Source organism: Prionailurus viverrinus, chromosome C1 (genome assembly GCF_022837055.1).
Source record: "Prionailurus viverrinus isolate Anna chromosome C1, UM_Priviv_1.0, whole genome shotgun sequence".
Classification (NCBI taxonomy): Eukaryota; Metazoa; Chordata; class Mammalia; order Carnivora; family Felidae; genus Prionailurus; species Prionailurus viverrinus.
Genome location: NC_062568.1, coordinates 117,943,357 through 117,957,595, shown reverse-complemented (window position 1 = coordinate 117,957,595; position 14,239 = coordinate 117,943,357). Strand labels below are relative to the sequence as shown.

At 52.2% G+C, this 14,239-nt stretch overlaps 1 protein-coding gene across 1 annotated transcript; it reads left to right on the top strand.

The window, feature by feature from the left end:
* The first annotated feature begins 4,087 nt into the window (after positions 1–4,087).
* TAFA3 (TAFA chemokine like family member 3) lies at positions 4,088–13,559 on the top strand. The gene is given in 8 exon segments (XM_053447937.1): positions 4,088–4,351; positions 5,599–5,656; positions 6,980–7,095; positions 7,777–7,926; positions 8,741–8,796; positions 8,799–8,938; positions 10,046–10,065; positions 10,068–13,559. Coding segments are annotated over 6 exon segments (639 nt in total). The 5' UTR covers positions 4,088–4,351; positions 5,599–5,656; position 6,980; the 3' UTR covers positions 10,226–13,559.
* The last annotated feature ends 680 nt before the right edge of the window (positions 13,560–14,239 follow it).

The window sequence follows — 14,239 nt, the reverse complement described above, 5'->3', positions numbered from 1 at the left end:
CTAGTTCCGGCTACGCTCCGCCTCAGTTCCTTTGGGGAAGAAGGGTCTGCTGTTGTGGGAAGGGGACGGAAGGAAGGACACCCTCCAGATTAGACATCAGCTAGAACTTCCCCATTGTGACGGGGTGGGTGGTGTCTCCTCGCCTTCCGTTCCTAGCAGCTAGCCCGGAGGATGATGGAGCTGATGACCTCAGAGCGAAACCAGCAGCTTCGGCGACCGCTGGGTGTGAGGCACCTGGTGTGACAACACCTCTGGCTGAGGCTGCTGGAGTGAGAGTGAAGGCGAGCCAGCTGGTGCGGGGTGTGTTGTGGGGGTGTGAACGAGGCGGGCTGGAGTCGACCATCCTGAATTAGGGAGCTGGGAGTAACTTCCTGGGCTCCTGAGAGGGCCCTGCTCCCCATGACCTCTAGATCTGGGAGAGCGGTTACCACTCCGACTTCACTTTCTTTCTCAGGATCCAATTCCCTGTTCCCCCCCCCCCCCCTTCCCCCAGCCCCATTTAGACCTCCCCTGATCACATCAGGGCTAGAGGAATATTTAGTAAGGATAACTACAGTAACTGCTATTTATGGCGGACTTTCTATATAGTAGGCCCGCTACAAAGCACTTTCTATATAGTAGGCCATCTATACTGCACAGTAACACTTCAAGGTAGATTTTATTACGTTCTTTTTACCGATGACGCACCTGTCATTTTACAGAACTTGCCTCAAGAGGTCACACAGTCAGTGAGAGACTCACACCCGTGCCAGTCCCCAGACGCCCAAACTCGATTCCGTCTGATGAACCAAGCTAATTTGTCGGGATGGTGGAGGAAGGGTTGAGGAGGTGAATGGCAAAGAGTGGGGCTTCTTCCTCTTCCACCTTCAACTCAAGACAGAGGCCGAACCTGCAGGCCGAACAAGTTCTGTACGTACCGCCAGGGGGAGACAGAGGCCAGGCTAAGCACCTATCTGAAAGGAAAAGGTGGCACTAACTTGATGTTCAAAGAGCCCTGTTCCCAAACCTGGTTTCAGGGAATTAATCAGTAGACCTCCAGAGAACCTCCTACCCCATGCACTGTCCAAATGAGGACAAGGCCCTTGTGGCCCTAATGCAAGACAGAAGTAGCCCTCAGGAATCACTGGCACCAAGTCTGTGGTTGGGATGCCATCTCTGTGCTCTGTGGGTGGAATGCTTCCTGAACGTAAGTCTCTCTTTTCCTGAGCTGAAGTGTGCCCCCAGAAGGGGTGGCTTTCCTGGCAGCTTCCAAATAAAAATCTCATAATGATCATTCAGGTCTTTATATTTGCTGTAATTATATCTGCACTCTGGGCAGAGAGCCAGAAAAATAGAAGTCACAAAGAAAAGAAAAATCAGACCCAAAGGCACATAGAGTGGCAAACGCAAAGGGGGGGGGGTAAACAGCATGGTGCTGCTATGGGTATTTCCCTCCTGTTTGAGAAAAACAGGAACCAGCTGTCAGATAAATGGCATAAACAACAGCACAAGCAAAGACTGATGGAAAAATATAACATCCTGTCCATTTTTATTATTCAGTGTTTCTGGGGCAGTTTGCTTACCACTTCTCTGTGTCACCCTGCTCCCTAATCCCTGCTCTTCACAGCACCCGTCATGGTGTGGCTGCAAATAGGCCACAGAGCCAGGACAGAGAGACCCCTAGCTCTAGCACCAGATGGTCATCAGGGATGTCAGCAGCACTCTTGGGCTCCAGAGCAGCACCCCCACCCCCCGACTAAATCCTAAGGCTCTCCTGTCTCTGAACATCTTACCTCTGATCCCTGGCATCATCACACCTCCTCCCTCCTCAGACTGCCCCAGAACCTGGTAAGAAGGTCATCACTTCTACTCACCCCTGAGGCAGCAGAAAGTGAGTGGGAAAAGTGGGTGGGGTAGGAAGGCAGACTTGGGAGATATTTTTCTCTGCTGAGAGCTGAGACTGCTCAGTGCCTGGCCCTGCCAGGAATGTGTGTGGCCCTAGCCAGTGAGGGCAACTGGGCATCCTCAAGACAGGCCCCTTTTATCCTAGGCCATGTGCAGTGGCTCAGAGTTCAGAACTAGGCTTTTCCCCTCTTACCTCTCCCCACCCCATTACTCCAATCCCAAAGCTCTCTTAAAGTAGAAGAGTGTTCCTCCTGTTAAGAAAAAAATTCACAGACCACTTCCTTCTTCCATTTGTCTAAGGCTTTCACATCCAAAATCTTACCCTGTAAAGAATTAGAAATTGCATTTATATTGTAGCTTATATAATGAACATACCGGCTCAAGTTTGGCTCTCAAGTTGGGGTTCACAGCCATCAACCATAGAGACCAATTATCAGCCCTCCTGCCTGCTCAGCCTCTACCTCATACCTCAGCTACTCCTTCCTGCCCCTGACCACACCATTCCTCCTGCTCTGGGCTGCCCACCCCCACCCCCGGTACCGCCCCGCTGGCTTGCGGCCTCTTCCCACCTGGTTCCAGCTCCACTCTGCCTCAGTTTCTTTGGGGAAGAAGGGCCTGCTGTTGTGGGAAGGGGACAGAGGGAAGGACACCCTCTAGATTAGACATCAGCTAGAACTTTCCCATTGTGACGGGGTGGGTGGAGCAAAGATCATTTGCTCTTCCCACCTGGATTTTAACATTTTCATAGTGGAGGGCTAACATACTAATCTAGAACTGCATTGTCTAATAGAATTTGGTGCAATGCTGGGGATGTTCTGTATCTTTTCAGTACAGTAGTCCGTAGTTTCATGTAGCTGTTGAGCACTTGAAATGTGGTGAGTGCAAATAAAGTGTTTAGGGGCACCTGGGTAGCTCAGTCTGTTAAGCCTCTGATTCTTTTAATTTTTTTTTTTTAACGTTTATTTATTTTTGAGACAGAGAGAGACAGAGCATGAACGGGGGAGGGTCAGAGAGAGAGGGAGACACAGAATCTGAAACAGGCTCCAGGCTCTGAGCAGTCAGCACAGAGCCCGACGCGGGGCTCGAACTCACATACTGCAAGATCGTGACCTGAGCCGAAGTCGGACGCTTAACTGACTGAGCCACCCAGGCGCCCCTCTGATTCTTGATTTCTGCTCAGGTCAAGATCTCATGGTTTGTAAGTTCTAACCTGCACAGAGCGCTGGGCTTACAGTGCAGGGTCCACTTGGGATTCTCTCTCCCTCTCTCTCTGCCCCTCCCCCACTAATGCGCAGGTACCCATTCACACGCTCTCTCTCTCTCTCTCTCTCTCTCAAAATAAATAAATTTTAAAAAAGAAACAATATTTAGATTTTATTTAGTTTATATGTAAATTTAAATTAAAAATTTTTTTGATGTTTATTTTTGAGAGAGAGACAGAGTGAGAGTGGGGGAGGAGCAGAGAGAGAGGGAGACACAGGATGGAGGCAGGCTCCGGCTCTGAACTGTCAGCACAGAGCCCCATGCAGGCTGGAACTCACAAACGGTAAGGTCATGACCTGAGCAGAAGTCCCATGCTTAACCACCTGAGCCACCCAAGTGCCCCAACTTATATGTAAATTTATTTTTCTTTAGTTTTTCAAGTTTATTTATTTTGAGAGAGAGAGAGAGAGAGTGAGAGAGAGAGAGAGAGAGCATGAGCAGGGAAAGGGCAGACAGAACCAGAGGGGGAGAATCCCAAGCAGTCTTCAGGCTGTCAGCACAGAGCCAGATGCAGGGCTTGAACTCAGCTGTGAGATCGTGACCTAAGCGGAAATCAAGAGTTGGAGGCTTAACCGACTGAGCCACCCAGGCACTCCCATATGTAAATTTCAGTAACCACTTGTGGTTAGTGGCCATCATTCTGGATAGTGCACTTCTAGAATCTTCAAGACTCAACCCCCCTGGAGATCTTGGCAATCTCTCCTTATACTCAGCCCCCACCCCCACCCCAGAAGCCACAAGACGGAGAGTTTTCGGGGACCTCTCTGGCTTACCCGGCCTGCACCGGGGAGATGTTCACCCGGACTGCTGCGGCGGGGGCCGGCCGGGCCCTCCTCGCTCTTCTTCCGTCGGCCGCCAGGGGCCGCTGCGCCCGCCTGTGCCCGCCCGCTAGCCCGCCGGGAGCTGTCCGAGAGGAGGCGGTGGCGCCCGCAGAGGGGCTGGCGGAGCGGGGGTGGCCCCCGGTGACCGGGAGGCGGCGGCAGCTGCGCGCGCCCTGGGCTGCCGGCGGGAGCTTCGGAAGGATCCCGCCTGAGCCTTGCGGAGCGGCGCCGGGCACGACCGTGATGCCAGTTTGGCCGGAGCCCCGTCGCCTGCCGGACGCCGCAACTTGGTGAGGGACACAGGGCTCCAGACTCGACACGCACACAAGCCGGCCGCTCCGGCGCGAAGTCCGCCTTTTGGAGTCTTGGTGCCGGACTCAGAGGCAAGTGGGCACCGCCGTGGGGCAGATAGATCCGGAGGGTGGGGGCTCAGAATTTGGAGGAGTGGGCGAGCGCTGGAGGAGGCCGGGAGAAGGCAGTGCAAGCTTAAAGGCTCTTGTCCACATCCTCGACTCCACGCTCGTATGCGGGCTGCTAACTCAGCCTCCCCATAGCCTGCATCTTGGGTTTGGGAAAAACAGCCTGGCAAACTGAGGCAGGAGAGTGGAAGCCCAGGAAAATCTCAGAAGCTTCCCTTCCCCACCCCCTCCACCGTATCTCTGAAGGAGGGAATAGAATTCCAGAGAGCTCAGCCCAAATGCACGCTGCCCATCTTTTGGGTCTTGGGGCTCATGGGAGAGTTGGCTTGGAGGGTGTGGCAGCTCAGAGAGAAAAGGGATGAGAACTGCCTGAGAGAAGACAAAGCTGGATTTGTAATGATGGGAATGAAGGTTCCTGAGGGCGACGGGGAGAGGAGATACCTACTCAGAAAAGAGATAAACCTTCTGGGAAGGTCTTGCCCGCGGAGCACACTCCTGGGGTATTGGCACCACTTCCTCCATCCATCCCCATAGTCCTCTCTGGGCCCCACCTTCCCACCTGCCTCCGCTCCACCTCCCCTCAGAGGCTGAGGGATGAGAGGCCATAGGGAGAAATGGAGAAGCTGTTGAGCTGGGGCCCCTGAGGCTAGAGACTGAGAGGAACCCCATTCTAGCCCTCTGGAAGGGAAATGGGGGTGAGGGTGACAGAGCTGAGCCAGCTCTGTGTGAGTCCAGGACAGGGGTGCAGTGAGGGTCGGGGGTAGAGACAAAAGGATTCAAGACCTTGGGGTCTTTTCCAGGTGTCTCTTGGAGCAGAATTCTGTCAGAGCCTGCTCAGGAATCCTTCACTGGCCTTCAGCTCCCCCCACCCCCCACCCCAAGGCCAGAGCAGAGATAACTTTGATTCCTAGACCCCTCCCTACCATCCACCCCACTTTACCCTACCCCCATCCCCCCGCCATGGGGCAGAGGAACCCTTAGGCTGCTCAGGCTAGCTGCCCTACCTGTTCCCACAGTCTGCAAGGATCCCTGCGAATTCCTAAGGCAGAGGAGAGACTCTGTGTCCTGCCCTGCACCTTGGGGAAGCGTCAGAATTGGCCTCTACTTCAGTGCCACCCCTTGTCCTTACCCGGGCCCTCCCTCACCCCCTACAGGACCATGGGCTCCTTCTAACCCTTGCAGGCCCCAAAGAGTCTTTCTTACTTGTCCAGGTAGAGTGAGTCTGAGGCCAGTGGATGAACAGACAGAAGCTGAAAGATCCCCAAAAAGGTGAGTGAGGAGACAGTTGACATGGGAGAGAGTTGAAGTGGGGATGGGGGTCGGGGGAGGGGGGTGGTACAGAAATCAAGCACTCTGTCCAAAGTTCTGGCATTTGGCTTGGCCTCTGGTGTTCCCAGGATGGTGCTGACACCTGAGGGACCCCGATAATGTCCCAAGGGGCCAGCAGTGCAGCAGAGAGGATGGTCCAGGCTCCTTCTATGCCTGGGCAGCTCCCTGCTGCTCTATGCCTCTGCTTCCTTGGGATCCCCTCCATTTCCGGTTCCTCCTCTGGGATAGATGGGAGGCAAGACCCATCAAGGATGGGGGAAGAGGAAAAGCAAAGTGGTGCAGGAGGAATAGGGCAGGCTTCTGCGCTCTGGGCCTCTGCCACCCAACATGCTGCCTGGCCTTGGACAGTCATTTGACTTCTATTAACTATTAGCCCTAGTTTCATTTCATTTCATTTCTTTTTTTTTTTTTTAATTTGAATCTGTTTAAATTGAATTGCTACCACATTCCCACAGTTCAAAACCCGAAAAAATAAAAAAGCAATAGATAGGTCTCCCTTCTACCTCCATCTCTCAGCCAACCAGTTCCCCTTTTTGGTGCCAATCAATGTTACTATGTTTCGTTGGTACATTTTCCAGGGCTAGCTTATGCATATTTAAGCAACATATATAATCTTTCCCTTTTATGCATTTAATACACACCATCCTGCACTTTGCTTTTTTCCCCTTAATGGTGGATTATCGTTAGAGATCATTGCATGGCTCAGTACCTAAAGCATTTCCTCAGTCTATTTTATAGCTGCCTGGATGTAACTGCATTTGTACAGATGCTCCACAATGTATTTAGCCCATGCTTTATTGATGGCTGTTTAGGTTGCGTCCAGCCTTTCGAGTATCAGTTTGCTCATCTGTCAAATAGGTACAAATAATCCTACTTTGTAGGACAGTTGTGAAGGCTGCAAGGGTATGTATGTGAAGTGCTTGGGTCAAGGGCTCAAAAAATGGGAGTCAGCAGTATGGTTCCTTCTGTGTCACAGCCCTCCAAGGGACCACGTCTGGTTCATCCTTCAACACCCTCTTAAATGTTATCTCCCCCACAAAGCTGTCCATGCTTTTCCCAGCAGGACAGTCTCCCTGCTCCCTTTCCCTACTGTAGAGCTCACCACTTTGTATGGTTTGTGCCAGGCCGGGAGTTGCCTGGGGACAAGGTGTGCATGTCCTGCCCACCTCTGTGCCTCCCAGAGCGCGTGGCACGGAGGTGCTGGGGCTGGACTGCGGGGAGCTCCTGCCCAGAGTTGAGCAGGGTGTGTGCTTCGCTCCACAGGATGTGTGAGAGGACCTCTCAGAACTGGAGCACGGGCCCCTGGCTGCTGGCACTTTACCTGGCCTGGCTGTGGACCCTCCTCGCCTCAGCTTCCTTGCAGCCGCCAACTCCCACAGGTTTGGGGGAGGTGGCAGAGCCTGGGACAGGGTTTCTCAGGATGCCTGGAGAGCTGGACACCACCCCACCCTATTCCACACAGGCAGATCTCTGAGGCTGAGAGTGCAGATTCTAGGGGCTCTGACTCCTTCTCTGGTTTTCGCCCAGGAATATCCACCCCCCCTCTGCTATCCCAGCCCAGAGAATGTGTGGGCAAACCCCTTGCTCACCTTTCCTTCCAGGCCAGAAGGTGTTCTGCAGGGAGAGAGGCCCTGGGGTGGAGGCTTAAGTCTTGCCTCCTGGCCTAATTCTGTGGTTTTCCTTCTGGGATGGCTAAAGCCTGTGTAAGCGGATGATCCTCTCCACGATCCTCTCCACGCATTGTAAGCCCCCGGGGCCCTTGCCCTCAACCGGACAAAACCAGAGGAAGTGGGGGCTGGTGGGGAATCCTACCTCTCTTCCACCCAAGGGCCAGGCTCCGCCAAAGAGGGCTGAGTGTGGCCTGACTGGGGAAGAAGGAAGGATAGGAACACTGAAGCAGCAGGAGGATTTCCTGTGTTTCCTCCTCCCCTGCAGTTGGAAATCTCTTGAACACCCCTCCCCTCGGCGGGGAGGAGGGCCTGGAGGATGTGCAGGGCAGGTGGGAGGGGAGCAGGGTTGCAGGCCTGGGCTGGGCACCTCATCTTGTCTGGCCACTTCAGTCCTTGTGAAGCAGGGCACCTGTGAGGTGATTGCCGCTCATCGCTGCTGCAACCGGAACCGCATCGAGGAGCGCTCCCAGACTGTCAAATGCTCTTGCTTTCCCGGCCAGGTGGCCGGCACCACTCGGGCAAAGCCCTCCTGCGTGGACGGTGAGTGAGAGGCCGGGACCCCTCGGGGAGGGCCCGATCACAGAGATAAGGAGGTCTGTCTAGGCCACACCATCTGCTCGGGATATGGTTTCATACCATCCCAGGGCTTTGGCAATCAGTCTCAAATGCTGGGTACCTCTGAGGGGAGGAGGGCAGACGGAACATCCCCACTTCATCCCTCCCTCTCATCCACATTCGCTGCCAGGCGCTACGCAGATGCATTCTGTCACACGAATCCTCTCACATATCCTGCCAGACTCACACTTAACTCCCCCAGACCTTGACCTCTCCTCCTGAGCCTCCGAGGTCTCTTACACACACACACACACACACACACACACACACACACACACACCCCTGCCCATTCTCCTGTGGCCTTGACCTTCCCTTCACATGGACACAGATGTTTCACTCACCCCTCCCCCCCATGATTTCACCCATGCTTGTAGGCTCACACTCACGTGACCATGTTGTAAACGTGCCCACTTGTGCTCACATGCACGCCTGCTTTGCACTCCTGGTCTGTGGAGCCCTTTCACACTTGCTCACATACACCAAGTGGGTATGTTGAAGACCGTGCCTCTCTGCTAATGCCATGGTGACTCAACTGAAGGGTACCTTGGAGAACTTCCCCTGCCTTCACCCCGTGCTGTCTTGGCGACACGTAGGGGTCAGTGGGATTGACTTTGATACGGTTGTGTGCCCCAGCCTCAGCCTGAGTACTGCCTTTCTGAGCAGCCCGGAGTAGGGGAAAGACAGGGGAAGGCAGGGCTCACAGCCAGCGATGTGCAAACTTGCACTTCATTCCGCACAGACTCCCCACCCTTGACTGCACGCTGTACTCCAGGGCAGCTTAGAGCTGCCCTCACTGCCTCCTGCTCCCACAGCCTCCATCGTCCTGCAGAAGTGGTGGTGTCAGATGGAGCCCTGCCTGCCGGGGGAGGAGTGTAAAGTGCTCCCGGACCTGTCGGGATGGAGCTGCAGCAGCGGACACAAAGTCAAAACCACCAAGGTATCCAGCGATGGCCACTTCACCCCACCCTACACTTCCCCTTTCACGTGGGCTGGAACCGGGGGCATGGGAGCCTGGGAGTCTAGGCTGTCGGCATCCCAAGGGGAGATCCGTGAAACATGTGGGCACATCCCTGGTCAGTCCCCTGGACTATCTCGACTCCAGGGACTGGAGTTAGGGCCTCTGGATTTGAAATCTTATGTGTCCTGGGCAAATCCCTAATGCTCCATATGCCTTCGTTTCTTCTTCTTCCCAGGGTGAGTCTGACTCCCAGAAAATGTCAGGTCCTTAAGAATGAAGTAGAGAATTAGGAAATTGTTCAGATAATTCTGAGGGGAATCTCTGCCCACCCACCCCTGCTGCAGACCCACCCCACCCCCGGGATTAACTCCCTGCAGCTCACACCTGTCCTCCTCTCATCTTACTGCAACAGCACCCAAGAGGATTATTACTTTCATGGTTTGCTGCCTGCCCCGCAGAACAAGGGGTAATTAAAATTTTATCAAACTCATTAGCAATTCCATGTATGTCATAACTAATCAGTTGCATGGCTCTGTCATCAGCATTTGTGCAGATCAGTGACACTTGGGGCAAGCCAGAAGCCTGCCTTCTGCCTTCCCTTCCCACCACCACACACAGCAGACAAGCAGACATGTAAACAGAGAGGAGAAGGTGGCCTTCAGGGTTCTGAAGAGAGCAACATATTCGTAGGACACAGAACAGGAGGAGTTACGGCAAGAAAAAGTGTCACTAGATGTAAAGCAGAGCATCCTGTCTGCAAGCAGGCAAGGGAGACGCCATCCTGAGTATAGTCAAGACCGGAAGACGGCGAGACCCGCCAGAGAGCTCGTGACATTTGTCACTGTTTTATAGGTTTGGGTTTATAGCCTATAGATTGCGGTGTTTGCAGTTTGGTTAGCTACTCCGAAGCAAGCAGTGGTGAGGGGTGCTTGATTTATGTTTGTGTGGGCCACGCCAGCCATGCTCTCCCAGCCTGCACTGCTTTAGAGAGAAGGGATCAACAGCAACGACCTTTATATGACCTACATCTCCTGGGGAGTCTTGGGCATTCCCTTCTCTAACCTTCCCCCATCACCCGCTCTCTAGGTCACAAGATAGCTCCTGGGGTCACGGCCTGGACAAGACAGCTTGACTGAGCCCTGGACTGAAGAGTGGTATCGTTATCAGCCAGCAAAAATGGAGATTCACTTACCTGGACACACGCCCTGTGCCAAGTGCAAGATCACTTTTTCCAGGGACATTTCAACTGAGTTGCTCAGCCGATAAGGACGGATCTCCGGCCACATACCTAGTGTTGTGCTGGGTTCTCCTGGGGGACCCAGAAGAAGGTCAAGATACCGTCCCTGCCCTTGAGGGATGTCCAGTCAAATTGGAGAGTTGTTGAAAGACAATTGAGCTAATTCAGGTTAAAACACTGTGTGCGGCTTCAGGGTCACATGCTGTGGGCCTGTTGGGGGTATGAGGGTGAGACTCCCACGGCCCTTCAGCCACCTCCTCGCCACAAGGCATGAAGACAAGAGGTCACATCCACCCCCCTCCACTTCCCTCCCTCACATGGGTCTGAACACCCAGCAAGCTGCCAACATGCTGAGGGGAAACCCCCTCCCCTTGATGAGAGACCAGCTGTATCTCATTTGCATGGGACCGGGTTGACTTGGGGAAGGAAAGCTGAGATGAAGCCAGTCAACTTTCCAGCAAAGCTTCTGCAGAGGTGTGGCCTGGTTTGGGCTATTCATTGGGTATGGGATGGACAGGACCTTAAAATTACCACCATCCAAGCACCTCAGGTTTTTGTTTGTTTGCTTATTTCAACAGATGAGGAAGCTGAGTCCCCGAGACTAAGATGAGTTGGTCAAGATCTCCCAGTTTGGGCTCCCAAATCTCTCAGACCTTTCACTTAGCCCGGATGTGGGATTCCAACCTGGGCCTTCCATGTTTGCAGGAACAGGAGGCTGCAAAGGACTGGCAGGAGAGCAGCACCATTTTTCTTGGGAGATGCCAGAACAGGTCCTTGTTATCTGAAGTAATCCAGAATACCTAGATGCTAGGTGGGACCACCGGATCTCCACTCTGCCTTCAGCCTCCAAAATTACTAACAGCCCCCATGACAGCTCAGGGGTCACTTGGCCCAGTTACACCTGAGACACTCTGAGCTGGCAGCCCTATTGTCTAGGCTGACGCATCCCTCCCCGAATGCTTAGGCTTGTATGTAACTCCCAGAGGCTCTGGCTTCAGGAGAGGCTCTGGGTGGAGTCCAGAGATGGTCACAGTCCTCTCCCTTCAAAGGCCCTGCTGGGCAGTAGAGGAGCCCTTGCAGGGCTGGATGGAGCCTCTGTCCAGGATTGAGGTTTGTCAGAGTCAGAATGACACGCAGGCTTCAGAGACTCAGAGATACGGGCTAGTTGGATATCTCATCAGTAAAAGAATTACAGGCTCAGTGACTGTGAAGATGAGCTGGGATCAGCTGGGATCACCAGGATCACAGGGCGTGTGTGGAAGGGAGTGGAGCTCGAGGGGAGGGGTGTCAGCAGAGACCAATGTTGAATTCTCCCCCCCAGAGGATGGGTTGAGGCTGAATCTCAGCCTCTCCCTGCTTCTTTCCCTTCTTCCCCAAGCAGCCAAACCAAGACTGTTCACCCTACTCGAGGGTTTATCTTCCTGTTTGTATTTAGTTCTGCTTTTGGTAATGGAGTGGGAAATGATGCCAGCTTCTCACTAGACTGTAAATATCAGAAGTCTGCCAACTTTGAATCTCTGCACCTAGTGGTGTCAGGGAGTGGGGTAAGTGAAGGAATAGGTCAGAGGTTGTCATCACTTCCTTCAAGACCAGGGAATGGATTAAGGGACTGGCAAGTCTTCTGGAAAGGGCCAGATAGCAATTATTTTAGGCTTTGCAGGCCACTGGAAGTCTCTGACAAATTTTTCTTTGCTGCTGTTTTTTTGTTTTGTTTTGTCTTTTTAAAAAGCCTTTAAAAAATGTAAAAACCATTCTTAGCTCAAAAAGCTGTCCAAAACCAGACCCCAGGCCATTTTTGGAAGGTTGCCTGTCCGATGAACCTTTGAAGGCAGGCCATCTCTGCAGCTTGGGATTGCCTGCCAGCCTCCTGGCCGGACTTGCCTGCAGTGGGAACCTGAGCATGAGGGCTGGGTTGGGTTTTGTTTTTCTTCTAATGTTCCTTGAGAGATTGGTGAGTGAATTATTTAGGCTACAAATGAGGCAGCTTTAGCAGAGTCAGACAATAAGAGCCTGCTCTCCTGGAGGCCAGGAGGGCTTCTCCACTCCCTCCCCATCCCTTGAGACTGTGTCCAGGAGGCAGAGGGAGGGCACCAGCCCCCTGCCCATCTGCTGCATCCACAAACGACTGGACTATGAGCCAAGAGAATGGGGGTGATTTTGTGTTAAATTCCCCCACTGCCCCCACCTCAACTGCCAACTTCCACCTGCTCCCGCCTCACCCAAGGTCCTGGTTCCCTGACCCTCCCTGATGTCCCTCATCTCTGCTTACAGAAAAAGCCTCTTTCCTTTGGCATATGCTGGAATTTGCCTCCATTTCCTCAAGACCTGTTCATATATTTATTTGGTGGGCTTTGAGGGGTGTCCCTTACACAGCCAGGAGAGCTCCACACAACACAAGAGGGTCTGGTGGAGAAAAGAAAGCCTCCCACCTCCAACAGTAGCTCCCTAGGGTCATGTTTCCAACTAAGTCAATATTAGTGCACGTTTTGTAGCAACTTCAAAGGCAGTTTAGGAATGCAAACTAATTTTCCTGGAGCATAGGGGTCCTGGAGTCATTTGTCGGCGGGCTGGACTCTCCAGATTCTCTCACATTATCTGGTATCCTCACCTCCTCAGCTGTGAGGCCTTAGGAAGGTTGCCGACTACCAGAGATCATGTGGCTAATTTCTGTGACCTCCTGGCAGTCTCATTAAGGTCTGAGAGTGACATCATAATTAATGGTCCCAGACAGTTGCCTCAGGTTGAGGCTGAAGCTTCCTAAAATCATACGCTTAGAGCTAGAAGGAATTTTAGAGATCAATTAGGCAACTTTTCCCTTTGACAGATTTGGAAAGGGAGGCTCAGAGAGGTTAGGTGATTGGCTCAAAGTCACACAGTATGTCCTACCCAGTGATCCCGACAAGTGTTCTTTACATGCCTCTGTACTCCAGTACAGATGAGGAACCTGAAAAGAAGCCAGGATTGTAGCAAGGATGGATGTGAAGGGGTCTTATTCTAAAGTCTCCAAACCCTGTGAGTGCAAGGGGACAGAATGAAGAATGGGAAGCCTTTAGAGAAATATACACAGAAAGAGAGAAGTAAAGACAAAAAGGAGGGACTGGGATAACTCATTCAGATGAACATCAAAATATCAAGGCACAGCACGTAATAGAAGAAAACTGATGCCACACCCAAAATAGTTGATTTTTGTCCTTTTTGGAGGACATAGTGTGAAGGCCTTATCAACCTTTGGAATACCTGTGAAGCCAGTCTTGATGGCTTCTGGCTTCTTTAGATTCTAGAGTGGGAGACTGCAAACTAAGGCCCGTGGGCTGAATTTGGCCCACTGACTCCTTTTGCAAATAAAATTTCATTGGAACATCACTGCTCTCACTTGTTTGTTTTGTCTATGACTACTTTCCTGCTAGGACAGCAGAACTGAGACACTGCAAAGAGACCATATGTCCCAGAAGGCCTAAAATATTTACTGTCGGACCCTTTATAGAAAACTTTTGCCAATCCCAGCCCTAGTGTTTTAATTGAATCTTTCTCAGTACGTGCCTGCAATCTGGAAAATGACAACTCTGGGTTGTGTATTTCTGGGTTTGGGATTTTTTGGAGGCTGTGCTTGTGTCTCCTTTAACCCTTTCTGGTGCCACTTGTGAGACCTAACAATGGAAGAAATGAAGTCACAAAGGCTAACAGGCCAAGAGAAAGACTTTGAAATAGAAGAATGCTTCCTTAGCATGTTATCACACCCCAGGTCAGTCAGCTCAGTTTATATTTTCCAAATTCATGTAGCTTCTGCTTTTAAACTTAAGGAAAGTAACTGCATGTGCTGTGTATATACATATGCTGCTGGTGTTTCTGTGCATCTGTGGATTGGAGTATCTCCATGCCCACAAACAAGGCTGCTACTCAAAAATATATAAAAACTAGATTAGCACAGAGACTGGCTAATGAAGACAGATGCCAGCCTGCATGTCAGACCAGGGCATGCTGGCTACACATGGCTCAGCACACGACTGTATATTCCCACTCCACCTTCTGTGGCTGAGATGTGA